This window comes from Papaver somniferum, chromosome 7, assembly GCF_003573695.1.
Source record: "Papaver somniferum cultivar HN1 chromosome 7, ASM357369v1, whole genome shotgun sequence".
NCBI classification, from domain to species: Eukaryota; Viridiplantae; Streptophyta; class Magnoliopsida; order Ranunculales; family Papaveraceae; genus Papaver; species Papaver somniferum.
Window position 1 is genome coordinate 124,955,569 of NC_039364.1, and position 16,993 is coordinate 124,972,561.

At 35.5% G+C, this 16,993-nt stretch overlaps 2 protein-coding genes across 10 annotated transcripts; both read left to right on the top strand.

The window, feature by feature from the left end:
* Positions 1-1,780: 1,780 nt before the first annotated feature.
* LOC113298349 lies at positions 1,781-9,793 on the top strand. 9 transcript variants are annotated; one of them, XM_026547074.1, is made up of 14 exons: positions 1,781-1,942; positions 2,054-2,129; positions 2,212-2,299; positions 2,402-2,551; positions 2,712-2,843; positions 3,536-3,632; positions 3,724-3,762; positions 3,849-3,923; positions 4,026-4,105; positions 5,285-5,344; positions 6,129-6,193; positions 9,142-9,232; positions 9,326-9,437; positions 9,562-9,789. In XM_026547074.1, exons 1-10 carry the CDS (start codon positions 1,829-1,831, stop codon positions 5,304-5,306), a joined length of 873 nt encoding a protein of 290 aa, XP_026402859.1. In that variant the 5' UTR covers positions 1,781-1,828; the 3' UTR covers positions 5,307-5,344; positions 6,129-6,193; positions 9,142-9,232; positions 9,326-9,437; positions 9,562-9,789. The 9 variants fall into 9 exon arrangements, with proteins under 9 accessions (XP_026402859.1, XP_026402854.1, XP_026402855.1 ...); XM_026547069.1 differs by lacking the exon at positions 4,026-4,105 and having other exon boundaries at positions 9,562-9,793; XM_026547070.1 differs by lacking the exons at positions 4,026-4,105; positions 5,285-5,344; positions 9,326-9,437; positions 9,562-9,789 and adding exons at positions 5,149-5,238; positions 5,407-5,459 and having other exon boundaries at positions 9,142-9,226.
* A 1,831-nt stretch (positions 9,794-11,624) lies between these two features.
* LOC113295173 (L10-interacting MYB domain-containing protein-like) lies at positions 11,625-14,623 on the top strand. Its single transcript, XM_026543529.1, has 5 exons — positions 11,625-11,957; positions 12,977-13,510; positions 13,819-13,874; positions 14,288-14,366; positions 14,564-14,623. The coding sequence occupies exons 1-5, from the start codon at positions 11,625-11,627 to the stop codon at positions 14,621-14,623; spliced, it is 1,062 nt and encodes a 353-aa protein (XP_026399314.1).
* Positions 14,624-16,993: the final 2,370 nt, after the last annotated feature.

Consider the following 16,993-nt stretch of genomic DNA (forward strand, 5'->3'; position numbering starts at 1 on the left):
TGTGAGATTGATTAGGGTTCAACTACATTCCAGTCCGAAGTTCATTGGTAGTAGGCTAGTGTCTGTAGCGGCTTAATACAGTGTGGTGTTCAAATCTGGACTAGGTCCCGGGGTTTTTCTGCATTTGCGGTTTTCCTCGTTAACAAAATTCTGGTGTCTGTGTTATATTTCGTTTCCGCATTATATTTTGTTATATAATTGAAATATCACAGGTTGTGCGTTGAATCGATCAATTGGTAAATCCAACCTTTGGTTGTTGATTGAAATTGATTGATCCTTGAACATTGGTCTTTGGTACCGTTCAAGTTATTTCTCTTATATTCAATCGGGCTCGAAAATTCCTATTTACTGACTGCAGATTGAATTGAGAGATAGAGATATAAAACTCTTTGATATACTTTTCTATAGATTGAGTCTGACTGTCTAGTTGATTCTCTTGAAAGTATATTGGAGTTTTTCTATTCAGATTGCTAAACGAAATATTGGGTGTGGTTGTTAGACCCCCGCTTTTTCAGGCAGCAAAACAAAGCGCAGCGTTGGTTGCCAAAAGCTATATTTGTTGCCAAATTGCTATATTGTCAAATAAAGTTTCTATATATGAGAACTCTTTTTGACAATTGTCAAATATATCATCACGCTATTATAAAATCCGTGTGACACAAAACGCAATTTTAAACACCGTGGAACCATAAACACTATTTTAGTTTAAGTTTGGCAAATGCAATGTTGTTTATAAACCCGTCTGGCTTGAACGGTATTTAAAAAGGCGTCTATAGAAACAGTGTTATAAAATACGTCTGACACTGGACGCAACTTATAACTGCGTCTCCTTTGAACGTAGTTTAAAGTAACGTTTTTACTCAAAGTGGTTGTTAATAGCGTCTCATTTAGACGTTAATTTAAAACATGTTTGATCCTTCGAAACATAGTTTAAAATCACGTTTAGTATAACGTGGTTGTTAATAGCGTCCAACAATTCCATTGTTATTAGCACACATGGGTGCGTTCTTTTACTTAACTTAAAAGATGAGCAAGCAAAGCAAACACTGGAGGAAATTTCCATTGCACTCACTTAACATGTGGAGTGCATGCAATTCCAATCAAAAATTTTCATTTTTACAGAGGAATCAAATAGATAAAAGGCACGCATCCTAATATGTATGGACCAAATACAAAAGCTTTAAAAATGCACGAAGATCCAAATGACAACAAGCAAGCAAACATTTTCTTTAGTCATATGCATTGTTGGACCAAGAATAGTTGTCAGACCAAATTTTAAAAACCGCTTGGTGAAACGCTTATATAACGTCCAATTTTCTCACGTAATTGTAAATACCGTCTTAGTTACACGCGGTTTTAAATCACGCCTACTCAAACGCATTTAATAGAAACGTCTAATAACTAGACTAATCTTTAATCACTTTCCCACTTACACGTAAATTATAATTGCGTTTCTTTGTAGACGATTTTATAACCTACATTTTAGGCAGACGTCCTTTCCGATTACGTTTAGGGTGAGATGTAGATTTCAACTACGTTGATGGATAGGATTTGATCTCCCAACGAAATTTCCAAATAAAAAAACCATATTTGGGAAAGGAATTTTGGGAATATAAAACTCAACACTAAAGTTGATGTGAGGTCAGGTGTCTACCTATAAGCTCATAAATAACCGGTTCAGATTCGGTTAGCTCATAAATAACCGGTTCAGATTCGGTTCTTGATTCATAACTGTAGTGTAGCCTACTATAGTATCAAATACAGCTCTAGTTCACTTAAATTATCCCAACGCGATTTCTTCTACAAACTTTTTAAAATCGGAAAGAAAATGATGGCCACTACATCAACTTCTTCTCCGTTTACTCCCAGTTACCTCCTTTCTTTAACTTCCTCATTCTCGAACTCAAGATATCCACTACAATTAACAACTCTCAGTTCATCTGTAAGTTAATATTTATATAGATATTTTCTCTTATCATGCAACTTTATTTATTCACTCCTTTTGTTTACTGTAAACCCTAATTTTGCTTTCATTAATTGAATATTATCACAGATTCTTCGGTCTTCATCGCGTAAAAATACTAGTTCAAAACTCTTTTGTTACTCACAATCAGCCATTTCCAGAAGAGGTGAGGGTTTTAGGTTTTTCTTGTGTTTTCCTCTTTCATTCTTGTTGTTTTGAATCCCATCATTTTGTGTTTGATTTTACAGGTACTTTTGATCCTGAGCTGCGTTCAGTGTTGGAACTTGCAACGCATTCTGAATTGTATGAAATTGAAAGGATCCTTTTTGGTCCAAGGTTAGGGTTTTTCCCATCTCTGGGTTTGTGGGTTTGGGATTTAATGTTTATCTCTTCTTTTAGTGTTTAGTGTGAAATTGCTTTTTCAATTTTGTTTTGCAGCTATTTTAGTCCGTTACTAAAATCAATAGAAAACAGAGGTAGTGCTGATTTTATCATGATTGAAGAGGACTTTGAAGAGAGAGACAATTTCATTGAACTTCTTGAATCCCGGTTTCTATATCTAGGAGCTGATGCTCGGTCTACATTAAGGTTTTACAGCTAAATGCTAATATCTTAATTAATGGAATGCTAGTTTTTGCCCAATGTGTTTAGTGTTTCTTGGATATGTCAATTTAGATTGAATTCACCTAGATATCTTTGTTTTGATGTTGTCAATTTGCATCTATCTTTGTTCTAAATTTATCATCAGGGGTTGGAGGCCTTCTTATAGAGATATATTGCTAAGTGTGAGAAGGAAATTGAGTATTCCTTGTTCCAGTAAACTGTCGACGGAAGACCTAGAGGTCGAGATTTTTCTTCATCTGTTGCAGGAGTACTCAAGGTAGTTTTGCCACTTAACTTTTGATCATCTGTGTGTAAATCTGAAGATTGATCTCTGAATGACAAGTAAAAATGAGATGTTGCTTTTGATTTATTTTACTCATGAGCATGTAAATTTTTATACAAGGGAGTTGCTATTGTTGGGATTGTTTGAATAAATTCAATTACAAGAATACAAGGTCCATGAAATAACAGTGGGATAAGGAAGAAGTGGTAGACCTGGCCCGGGCCAAAATTGCTGAACAAACACTAGAAATTAGGTCATACCCAAGCTCAGCGACGGATAGCATGAGCAAACACTCATTGGTAGTATGTGTTCATGGTAGATGGTACCTTCCTTCAAGGTTTACACTGTTATTGTCTTATCACCTCATTTTGGCTGAACTGACATTCCTAAAGTTTTCCAATACCTGTTTTATCTTGGAAACAAATGTCAAACTTAAACGTACTGGCAGGTGGCTAAGTTCTTTTACTACTAGTAAGGGGTTGCTTTATATCTGGTGATCCATAATTTGAAATTGTAAAAGGTTTCATGACTTCTGAGAAACACAATTTTTTTCCCCATTAATTGACTACTAGTAAGGGGTTGCTTTATATCCGGTGATCCATAATTTGAAATTGTATAAGGTTTCATGACTTCTGAGAAACACAATTTTTTTCCTATTAATTGAGATCTCTAATTACTTTAAACAGTGATATAACCTTACAACATGGACTCAGTCAGTGGAAGGTGCAAGTATTTGCTGCTTTGAAGATTGGGGCAGTGGAGCTGAAGTCAATGATTCTGAAGGTTCCAGTCATTGTAGAATAATATGTTTTTGAGAAATTACATTTGTTGGATCATCATTTGCATTTTGATAAAATTCAATCTTTTGTTTTAGGGAGGGGGCATGCTTACTTTGGCGAAAGTTTATCAACTGGTTTGACTTTATGAGCATGATCTGTAGTTTCTCAACTTTCAATAATTTTCTTGGTTTTGGTATAAATTTATCTGCCTTTGTGGTAGCTAGCAAGGAGATTGTCCGGAAAGATGCTATTTCAAGCTGCCAACTATCAAGTGAGGCATGAACTTATAAGGGAGGTAATGCTATTTGAGATTATGACTAGCTTTTCTAAAAATGTGAAATGAGCAATTAGTTCTGAACATAGAGTTTTCTTATACGTTTTCTTTTTTATCCTTTAGCTTGCATTCTATGGGTCTCACTATCATGCGTATAACACGACTTTCGGAGTACGAAATTGTTTTCAATTAAGGCCTGTTAGGTAATCATATTGCCAGTGCACTGAATTTGTGCATCCTTTTCTGCATATTTTTACAACACTACTAAACGTGTGCCATTGGTTTAGGGTGCACACGTCTAATTTAGTAACTTAACCTATTAGCTCCACGATTTGTCGCATGACTACCTTAGTCATTTGGATCACTAATGGAGGTCTCAGGTTTAGGCCTGTAAATGTGCAGGAGGGACAAGATTGTATGACTTGAGCTCACTTCATTGCCTGGTTCTAAGTCATTAGTTGATTTTCCAAACAAAGGTTCCAAACTTTTGCTCGTAAGAGATACCTTATAAATAAAGACGAATAAAAATCCCAGTGTAAGAGGAGTTGTTCTTCTCCTTTAGGAATGCTGCTTTAGTTTTGGTTTATTGCTGTTCCTATTTGTTTGCACTTGTTGGTTACAAGAAACTCAAAGGCAAATATTACTCGGTATTGAAGGAACGTTATGTAGATATTTAGTACAGATTCTGTAGAACAAGTGCCCACTCGGTAGCTTAATTCTGATTGACCATCAACTGACCAGTTCTCTATTGGCTTATATCAGTAACTAGCCTCCATTCGATAACCATACACACTTCAGATGTTATCCACCTTAAATCAATATTTATGGCATGATTTGGCAAATCCTTTACATTCAACATTAGTGACTCTTCTGTACTGGGTTCATTCCTAGCCTGACTACGACGTCGAACCTCTTCTCAATATGACTTAGTTACCCTAATTTAAATAATGATGCAAGAATTTCTTTTATTTCTGTTCTTTACTTGATACATATTCGATTGCCATCATTCAGTATCCTCTCATTCGATCGTCAACTGCTTTAAAACTTTATCTAGAAACTTTGTTTGCAGTTTTACAATAATTTTCAACAATATTAGAGATACAGTATGTAGGATGAGCTCTTATCTAAATCACACTTGTAGATGAGCTCCTTGGGGGATCCACTATTCTCTGTAACATTTTTTCTGACCCCCTTAACTTGCTTGTATTGAATAATAATTAGGACAATTTCAATGTTGGTAGATCAGTTAACCAGAATGTTTTGGTTAAAAAGTTGCCGAGAGGATAGTCTGGCTATGCTTGCCGGGTCATGGGAGTTGTATGTGCATCAAAATAAGGTAACGTTTGCTCGAGTAGAATAGCTTACCTCTTATTGTTATCCAGGGTGGAAAATTGGCTGCTATAAATCTGGAGTCCAGGGCTGCTTTGCTGGCAGCAGGACAGGTAATTTAATGATTCTGCAAATTTTATGGCAAATTTAATGAGTTTACTATTTATTCGTGCAGATGCTTACAATTTATCTATGCACATACATTTACAGTTCAGCCACGGCCAAGATGTATGTATATGAAGCATGTGAACGAAAAAGATTTCACATGCAATAGAAATCAATATTCAGTATTACAGTAGTAAATTATTTTCCGCAACATGTTAATATATCTATTCAAGCTGCAATTAGATTCTTACCCAATGTCATGCTATTTGAGGAACGGACTCTGTTTAAGTGGTTCCCGTTTTAGCTATAGGAGGTTAGTGATGCATACATCCAGTTGTTCCCCATAAACACACTTTCCGCACTTCTTTTTTCCTTGGGAAATATTGGAATGAACTAAACTATTCTTGCCGATCACCTTCTGATGTCAACTAAGATATGCCATGCATCATGTATATATGCCTATACAAAGCCTTATCGGATGAAATTACGTACTTGAAGGGGGTAGCATGTCAACTTTCTGAAGAAAGCCTTACCAGATGAAATTACATGCTTGAAGGGGGGTAGCATCTCCTTGTAAGAGCTTACTTTTAAAATCAAGCCTTGGAAGTTACCTGTGACTTGAGTAGTTTTTCTACTAGTCACTCTCTTTCTCAAAGCAAGCAAAGGTTTGATCGCCGATGCTTGCCTTGTTTGACCTTTTTACTTATATAAGTACAGTTGTCTATATTTTATGTGAACCATAATGCACCAAGTTAACTTTCTTTTAAGTGATGATTACTGTTGTTTGGACAGGGGTTAGCTGGGGCTGCATCGAGGTATCTAGGGCTCAGAAGTATGATGATGTTACTTGGCCCAATGTACGTGTACCCCTTCTGCTATTATTTCCATTATAGAAAAACTGTTCAGAGAGATCTATGCACTATACTTGGCAATAGCATACACAAATTAATTTGGCTGATAGGTAGTAGCAACACCAAGATATGTACATACTCATATATTTGCTTCTTATACAAAATTAGGAAAGATAGTGGACATTGGATTATCATCTATGCCACACATCATCATATTGGTGCTATTCAATCATTAGTGAGGAGTTTAAATGACTAACCTTTAGGTTTGGATATCATTACTTTGAACTTGAAGACCTTTTATCTTAGAGTGGCATCGTTTTTACTCTTCTTTAGGTTACTATACTAAAACTAGATTTACCCATTCTTTCATGCTCTACAAATTACCCTTGCTGATGGAAGTGACAACTCTTCATTTCATGCTCCAGTAGTATTTTGCTTCTTAGATCCTAGTAGTTTTTGCTGTAGTATTATTACATAAGCTTTCCAGCATCAATATGTGAAAGCTTGTGGACTTATTGGACTGGTCTTTAGCCATACCCAATAACATAAAATGATTCAATGGTTTCGATGATCTGGGCTAAAATCAGTGATGTCAGGTTCTATCTTATACCAATCTACTTGTTCATTTGACGGCTTATAACCATAAACCTCTAAAACTTCATGTCTGCTTATAACCATAATCTCTAAACTTTGAAGTCCAAGCCTGCTGCTTGAAGAAACCATGTCAAAGTCCTTCTCTAGCTGTAACTACCCATAAAGGGTAACTACCCTTGTCTTCTTATGTCAAGAAGAAAATGGAAAAATGAAATAATCAAGACACCCTTATCTTCTTATGTCAGCAAAAGTTACCCCAGTATTCCACAGCTTTTAACATATCAGAATTTGCAAGAAGAAAATATATATTTTGTGTCACTAGCACTAGGTTAAGGACTTAGACTTCTATTTCCTCTTACTTAAGAGACGGGGAAAACAAAAGTTCTATCTACATGAAAGGCTAGAAAAAGCAAATGGCCTTGGTCAATATCCACGTGACATTCAATTTTTCCATCATGAGTTGAGTGACACCTCACTAGTTGAGTCTTGATCTAAGTAATTTTAATCACTTCATTAAACCTCAATCTTACCTTTAGATTTTAAGAATCAAAGATTAAGATTAACCTAAGGTAAGCATGATCTTTTGCGTAAAGAATAAAAAACCAACACCTAGGTTATACAGCACATGCTATTGACCCTAGGTTATATCAGACATGCAATCATTTGGCTATATCAATATTGCTATTAATTAGTAATTACACTTTGCCACTTGAGATTAGGTATTTCGGCGAATACGTTCTCAGACCTTAATATAGCCCTAAATACGCTACCATGGTTATGGTTATTCAATTGGCAAATAAAAAATCAAGATAAGAATCATGCAAGAGATATAAATATAACGCTTATATTCTATTATTAGCGTATATTAGCGTTATTTTTAGTTTTAGTTTTTGTCTAGGTAATTCTTCTATTGGTTAGGGATGTAATTTGAAATCTTAAACATGTTTGTTTGATTGATATCAATCAGTTTTGTTATTCATGATAATATAATATTTAAATGAAAACTAACAAAAAAAAGAATCAAATTATAATAGTATATTAGAGCAAATTATGCACCTATCACTGCCCAAGTAAAATACACGAGTTGCCGCTAGAAACCTATCTTGACATTGCAAAAATGAAATGTTTTTAAAATTTCAAAAGGGGCACTTATGCTGTTTACCTTTATGATTAAAACTCATATTTTGGGTCTTTTTCGGTGCTGTGCTAGCATTGTGCAACACAGATGGAAATGTAAGTCATATGACACTGAACTACCATGACAAACACTGGTAGGCTAATAGTTACATTATACATGCATATGCATTTGAAATTGATGTGCATTTATTGTCCCATGCCCATAATTGAGTCATTTTATTTTTATTTTTTTGAAACTAAAAATTGCATTGATAATCAAATAGTGTTTACATAGTTTGCATCCTCATGAATTTGATTAATAATTTCATCTGGAGGAGCCAAGAGCCAAACACCACTAATTCTACGAGGTCTAGCTAATTTAGAAAGGGAATCAGCTACTTTATTTTTCTCTTTGGGCACATAGAAACATTGCCAAGAGATATGAATACTTGATAAATTTTTGATGTCTAGGATTAAGTTGAATATTGCGAGGTTGGTTGAACCAGATGGGCTAAGTAAGTGGTAGGATTTAGTTGTCTTGTTCGCATGACATGTTCCACAAGTCATTTATGTACTTGAGGGTCGGTCGAACCCAATTCAGTATGCCCCTAATTTTGCCAGGGAATGTGCATCAAATTTTGATATCAAAGCTGATGCAAGGATAGTTGCTTAATGAGTAACTAACATCTAGCAAGCTTAGCATGCATAGGATATCATCGTGGATTGAGGGACATGAAATGATTATGACGAGGAAAAGTATCTCATTCGCTTGATCTAAAAAAAAATGGTTACCATTTCCTTAAACAGGGTTGTGCGTCAGATTTACAATGAAGGGATGACCTTAAGCTCGAAGTAACCGTGTCTAGCATTAAGTCGTCTAAACTCATCCTTTATGTCTAAAGATTACCACTGTGATGATGTTTATTCATGAGTTTCTTAATCCTCTAACATGCCTGACGTCTACTAGATTTTCCTTTATTAGCTTTTCCATTCGCTTTTATTTTCTAGCAGATTGATTTTCACTGCTTTCGCAACAAGCAAGAGAAGCAAAAAAAATGAGAACAAGTTACCACTTAGACAAGATACTACTATAATTGTATTACTGTACTGAAAGTTGTTCAAGTCTTCACTCTGAATGATTTTGCACGGCACAGCACCCTGGTCTGAGTCTAAAATAGATGACAGGTTCATCCATGCAAGTTCAAACTCAGTTCCAGGCTTGTTTATGTGGTTTCTTAATGCAGGTTGTGGGGAACATTTCTGGCAGATGTTGTCATTCAAATGCTTGGAACAGATTATGCTAGAATTTTGCGAGCAATCTATGCATTTGCACAGGTATAGCTGACGATTGTGTTGTCTTCGTTCATTCAATAAACTTCACTTTCTATTGTATGCTGAAAAATAAATGCATCTACGCATATTGAACAGATCCGTGTCACACGCACATACAAGTGGGAAACTGACAAGAATCGTTTCGCTTAGAATCTCAGAATGATTTTCCAGAATTCGTCTTGAACAGGACACTAGAGGCATTGCAAAGGTATTCTTTGTTGTTTTTTCTTAAGGCTCTGCATTGATTTAAGTGGAAAGTAGAAGCTAATTACACTGGTAAACTGAATTCCATCACCTGGTCACACTGGTTGGTTATATTTTGTGTCATGTAGCTGCTGTCCTGTGATTGGATCAGAATCATTAGATCAATGTCGGAAAGTTATGCTGGATACAAATGTAATCTGCTTCAAGTAGGCTAAAATGTTAAGATTCAAGTTTGATCCAATGGCATCTTTCATTTTTCTCTTATTAATTTCAAGAAGGAAAAAAAGAAATTTCAATAGCTGGGATTTGGAGGAACTGTAAACAGGAGTAAGATTATTATTATTATTTTTTTTTTTGAAACATTCTGTGTTTTTCTTAATCCCTATCGACAACCTACAAAGCAGTAATCAGTAAGGGTTTCTGTGTTGTTATTCTAAAGATAACCATAATAGAGAATTACTGGAAAGAAAAAAGGAGCTGTCTTAGAGCTTGTTTGTTTGCAGCTGACTCGGCGTCTGGGTCTGAGTCAACCCCTGACTCGCGCCGAGTCAGCAGTCAGACTGTTTGTTTTGTAAATTTAGCAACCCCTGACTCGACATCTGAGTCGAACCTAACCCCTGACTCGGGCCCTAGGGAGTCAGGCATTGAAATGCTGCTGAGTAGGTGGCTCAAACCCCTGACTCACTGAAATCGACAAAAATGCCCTCACGTTTTATATCAAAAAAAATCATTTCCTTTCTCATTTTCTTCGTTCATTCCGTCGGAAGCAGAGATGGGTGATGAGGAGCCAAACCCTAGATCTATTCTCAACTGATATCTTCTTCACCTCTCTCAACAAATCGAGTAATTTCTATCTCAATCATCACTCTCGTCTCATCTTTCCATCTCTTTCAAATCATTTAAAATCTTCTTTTAGAATCATTCATCATCTTCAGGTATAATTCTTCATCCATACTCATTTTCATATGGGTTTTATGTGATTCGGAACATGGGTTTTTATTAATATTTTATGGTCGAACATGGGTTCTTTCATTTTCATATGGGTTTTATTTGATTTAGAAGATGGGTTTTTATTTAGATTTTCTGGTTGAATATCTGATGGTGTTTGTGAAAATGCCTAGGGGAGAAATATAACTGTGCTTGCTAATTATGATAGAACATGGGTCTTTCCTGTTTATAGCTAGGATACTAGACCATACAACTAGGGAAATCATTTTGTTTTTCCTTTTTACAGTTAAGAAATCTCTAGGTAAGTGTAATGATAACAACCCTTATTGAAATTATAAGTACTTTCTGAATCTTTCATTGCTATGTTTATTGTGCATTTTGTGACTTACTTTAGCTAATTTTAATGGAGAATGTAATTCTACCTTTAATAAACTTGTATTCCTGTATTAATTTAAAAAAATAATGTAGTATGGGCAGGGAAATTTTTGGGAAATAGAGTACAATTAGTCATAGGCTCCTAGCCTTATAGGAAATCTATTTGATTCTTAATGCTGAGCCAATATCCTTATTACTATATAAGTGTTGTCATTTCGATATTTAGTGTGTGATTTTGAGTTGCTGAGTTTGTTAAGTTGAAGGAAAACAGTGCTTTGGACAGGAAAGCAATAGAAAAGTTGTCTTCATTAATGAATTAATGTATCATAAATTCTTGATACTAGCCGGCAGAACCTTGTTACTGTATGCAAAGGGAATGATGTTGTTTAGAGAGAGAGGAAATGTTGTTTAAAAGTAAAAGCAATGATAATCTAGATGCTAAGGTGGATCCATGTCTCTTGGTAACCAGCAATGATAAAAAAAATTCCCCTACTGTCTCTAGAAAACCCTGTCATTTGTTTAGAAGCATAAATTTTTGAATGAGAACATGTTGCAGAGAGGAATACACACAATCGAATATTATGCATGTTGTCCTGGCTTGTTAAATGGTTTGTTATGGATTAGTGATCATTACTTTTGGCGAATCTCTCTTTTGATATTAGGACAGTAATGAGGATCTGGTGCCAACCATTGCGTTTACTTTTCGCTGTCAAATATTCTATCTTCATTTTAAACCCGTATATCCTGAATGCATAAAGATCATGCCTAGTGGTAAATTACTTTGTATGGTAATTCTCAAAAGTTAGCACACTCTTTTTGTTTCAAATTACCCACGTCTTGTATTTGTTTTACTTTATGCTAATTCTCTATGGATAAAAAGGAAGATGAGAAAGCAAATAAGATAACTTTTAGGAGCGTCCCAGAATTTAGAGGGCTATTTATTGACCAGTGTTTGGCACAAGCTACTGAGTATGGATTTTCTGGAACTTCTTTGAAGCAAACTTCGTGGGGAAATTTGTGCAAGTTCTTTTCTGAGAAGTATGACTGCACCATCACACAAAAAAAGTTGAGAAACCACTGGGATTACTTGCGAACCCAATATATCACTTGGTCCCGTCTCTTAGCAAGAACCGGCCATGGGTATAACGCGGAGACGAACACATTTGATTGGAGCGAAGAGCAATGGATTGAATTAGACAAGGTAAGAGACTATTTCAGTTTTGTTTAGACTTTATGATTGAATTAAATTTATGCTTGTAAGCCCTGGTCTGGCTTACTTCTATCGTTGTTTTTTTTTAAATGCCGCTCTGCCATCAGGTTAAGCCAGTTAAGGCAATGTGTTTTGGCTTTAGGAATTAAGTTTGAATTATGCTTAAAATTTGATCATGCTTCTTACCGTGAACCATATCCCATTTTTATTGATAAATACCAGGGCTTAATTGTGTACCCCATGCAAATTTTATGAGTTCTTGATTCGTGTACCCATGTTTGACCATGTTTTTCTAATTCCATAGTCATTTCAGCTGATAGTTAAGGTTTAAACTGACCGGAAACACTTCCTAACTAGAATCATAGACAGCTTCCAATGAAATATGAGGTGAGCTATATAGTATGGTCATTGTTGGTCGATTCAGATGACTTTGGTACTACTGTATTACTGCAGTAAGTCAATGCCAAAAGGTCTCATGAAAATACCATACTATTCCAGGGGATTATCATGCTCAAAAGTATGTATACGAAGAACCTCTTGTGAATTTTTGTTAATTCCAGGTTAAGCCAGTTAAGACAACTTTTGATCAACCTACGTGATCTGTTAATTTATGATTTTGCTACAGTTTGGTCGTGGAAAGCAATTATACCCGCTTGAGAGGTATTTTAGGACTTGGGTCAACAATGTCTTTCTTCACTATTGCTCTTAGTTTCTTTAGATTTTCTATTATATGTTCACCATTTTATGAAACAAGTTTCTATATAGTTGATTGAGGATAAGCAATTAAACTTCCGTTATAATCCACACTGTATATATACTTTATGAAACAAGTATATATTTTATGAAACAAGTTTTTATATAGTTCATCAGGTTAAACCAGTTAAGGCAATGTGTTAAATATTTCCTTAACCTTAATGAACCGTAATGTTCTGTTTGGTGCATCTAATTATAACTTTGATTGTATAAACAGCTGAACATATTTATTAATTTTTACTTTCTAATTGATGCAGACAATCAAAAACGCTAGTCAATTCAAGAACAAGGGGCTGGAAGATGCAGAGAAGTTGCAGAATTTATTTGATGGGAAATTCTCCACTGGAGCTAATAGAGATACGCCTGGAAGAGTGGAACCGCCTTGTTCAGCTGGAACTTCTATAACTGCAGGGGTTTCAAATAATGGATCTGAATCTCGTACAAGTCATGGAAAAGAAAAAAATCATGAGGATGACAACGAGGTTGATTCTAGTCTCAATGCAAAGGGGAGTGGCAGGAAAAGGAAGAAGGAAATGGAGGAAGAATCAAGTGATCTATTAACTGAGAAAGTTTGTTATATTGTAACATCGATGGAGACTCATCTTCAACATAAGAAACTTGCTCTAGAAAAGGATAGCGCAGCCGAATTCATGAAAGCTTTGGATAATTTACTTGAGACTGATTGCATCACAATGGATGAGTATTTGAGCATAACTCTAAAAGCTTCAGAGATGCCTGGTTGGCAGAAATTGTTTGTCAGTTTGAAAAGCGATGAGCGTCGTGTTGCCTTTGTACACAAACTTTTAAAAGAACGTTGAGAAATCTTGAAACTCATCCACTGAGATGTTGAGAAATTAGGAAATAGTTAGAGATGTTAGGGTTGCAAAACATTCGTGTTTGTTACTTACGTACTCGAGTTTTATTTTATGTTGAATGTTGAATGAGTATTTATTGAAGTTAATGGATGAATTAGTATTATTTGTGCTTAATGAGTGAATGTTGAATGAATGAATACGTATTTTCTTATTGGTTACATTGAATTGCTTGCTGGTTATTTTCTTATTTATGCTTTTAACCTTTTTCTTTCATTTCATTGCAGATTGAAAGGCTACAAGGAAGAGGGTTTAGAGAAGGGGAGAACTTAAATACAGGCAAGTACTTATTTTCTTATATAGGTTTGTGAATGAATGAATAATTATTTTTGAGTTGAACTATCAGGTTTCAAAGTTATGATTTTTTTTCCCGTCCCTTATATCAAATCAAAGTCAGGGATTGTACAAATCTATGTTGAAATTAGAGATTTTGGAGTTAGGTTTGTACAAATGTTTGTTAAAATTAGGTTTGTACAAATGTTTGTTAAAATTAGAGATTTTGGAGTTAGGTTTCTACAAATGTTTGTTAAAATTACAGATTTTGGAGCTAGGGTTTCTACTAATTTCTGTTAAAATTAGAGATTTTGGAGTTAAGGTTTTTACAAATCTCTGTTAAAATTAGAGATTTCAGTATTAGGATTGAAAATCTTTGTAGATCTTATTCTTCATTTCCTGTTTTCTACATCTCATACTCAGTGGGTTTTTGAATTTTCGACTGATCTCAACTCTAATGATCGGTGAAGAGTTAGTTTCTGGTTATTCAATTGAAGTTTGGGTATTTTCTTCATTTTTTTTCCTTACAAGTTGAATGAGTAATTGATTTTCTCTTCTAATGTCCATTGAGGAGTTAGAACCACTGCTATTGCTTTTTTTATGGTCGGTTTTTTATTTTGAAATTTGAGTCTGTTGTTCCTCATCTCTACTAAATATTGTATTGAAATTGATTTTCTTTCATCTACTTGGTCTTTTCAGGAAAATGAAAACGCTATTATCTCAACTAGTAGTTTTATGCTTGTTAGTGAAGAAACTTAAGAAGGCTAAACGACGTGTACGCCCGAATTACAAGAAGTCAATTTTAACGGGAAAGGCTTTCACCCAAGACCTGTTAGATGGAAATCCGAGGAATATGTACAACCTATTGAGAATGAGTAAGGTTCCTTTTACCCTATTATGTAATGAGTTCCGAGCCAAAGGACTTTTAGAGGATAGTAAATAAATAGAAGTAGAGGAGAAAATGGCAATGTTCTTATATACAATTGGGCACAACTGTAGGAATCGTGTAATTTTGTATCACTTTCAATATTCGGGTGAAACGGTTAGTAAGTATTTTCATGAAGTGTTGGCTGCTATGAAGATTTGGTCTGCTGAAGTTTTAGTTCCTCCGTCTAATGTATTTGACAAGCCAGCTATAACTAAAAGGCATAAACGTCTCAGAGAAGGTGCTTTCAAAGGTGCTGTTGGTGCATTGGATGGCACTCTAATTAGTGCGAGCATTCCAGTCGAGAAGCAAATATCGTATAGAGGAAGGGGAGGAGGAGAATGTACCCAAAACGTGCTTGCGATATGTGATTGGGATATGTACTTTTTGTATGTAGTGGTTGGATGGGAAGGCACTGCTCATGGCTCGAGAGTGTTGACCGAGGCAGTGCGTGATCCATATTTCAAGTTTCCTTTACCTCCACCAGGTAATATCTCTATTTTAAGTCCCATCTTTCTGCATTGGGTTTGTTTTCTTTACTCAATTTTATTTAGATTCTTGTGCACTGCGTTCTTATATACCGAAGTCTACTTAGGAATTAGGATATATATGCTCTACTCTGTTTTTGCTTGCCTAAACTTTCTGTCATGCTGGCGTCCTCGCGTCTCATGCCTTATGACTTGTCCTCAGTTAGCCCCACTTGCGCCAAAAGCTATATATACTGTATGTGAGATCTCCCGTATGAATCCAGCATTTGCTTCTTCATCTTCTTTTATTTTTCTCTTTTCTTTTTTTTTTAAAGTTTTTGACGGTCCCTCATGTTAATCACTGTAGTAACTTATGGTCATCAGTAGGTTCTTAGTTTACACCTAATTATTTTATTAAGGGAACATATGAAAGCGTGAGACAGTAGTCATAGTAGTGATTAGCTCTGTGCCTACCCTCCTTAATAGCAGAGAGGCGCCCGGTTTCTTTGGCAGATGAGGATGTGATTAGAGTTTGGACTAGCATATATGTTACCTCTTGCTGCAGTTTCATCAGCATGACTTCATAATGTTTTTGTTGGAAATTTGCAGACAAATACTATCTATGTGATGCTGCGTACTCTCATACACAAGGGTTTATGTGTCTGTATCGCAACATAAGGTATTGGATAGGTGATTACCAAAGAGTTCCTCCAACGGCAAAAGAGGAGAAGTTTAATCAAGCCCATGCTCGATTGAGGAATGTGATGGAGAGAGCATTCGGGGTATTGAAAGTAAGACTTCCCGTCTTAAGTAAAATGCCTTCTTACTCATTTGAGACTCAAAGAGATATCGTTATTGCTTGCATGTCAATACATAACTTTCTACGTCGTAATGCATTGGATGATTGGCTATTTAAAGAATATGAGAATGAGACATTTGATATGAATGAGACACAGGTGGAAGTTGAAGTGGAAGCGGAAACGGAAGAAAATGCACCTCGTCTGTTTGGACGACAAGAGCAGATATATATGAACAACTTACGTGATGAGATAGCTAGTCTTCTTTAGATTTTGTTGCTTCTTTTATGTTTGTAGGACTTTAATCTTTAGATTTTATTGTTTTATGATGTTTAATATGTTTAATTCCATCAAAAAGGGAAGTTGTTTAGACTGGAATGGAACAATTTGTGATGTTTCAGTAGTGATAAATGTTATTGTTTGAAACGTGCACAAGGGCATTTTCTGTCCAAAAAAATCCAGTCAGCTGAGTCAGGTCTGACTCACAAAACAAACATATTTTCTGACTCAGACCTTAGTGAGTCAGATCCAGATGAGTCAGGTAATTTCACTCAGATCCAGACGACTCAGATCCAGATGACTCAGATGAGTTAGCTGCAAACAAACAAGGTGTTAGTCTTAGATGAGACACAACACCGACTGTCCTTGAGGGAAGCTTTTCCTAACGCACTTTACCCCTTCAAATTAAATCGTTGATCCCTTAAAAAAACAAACTTGTGGCTGTGATGATATACATATATGTTTTCGCATGATATCACCATTTCAACCATCTTCATGTCGGTCATTCATGTGGGTCGTAGGTTGCTTGATCTAAAAGATGCGTGAATGGTTGTTATTTTGGTGATGGGTGACGATGCCCGATGAATGTGTTAGATGTGCATGATTGACCTGACATGTGTAACCAAGGGTTAATGTTTCATGCTCACGATTCTTATGTTTA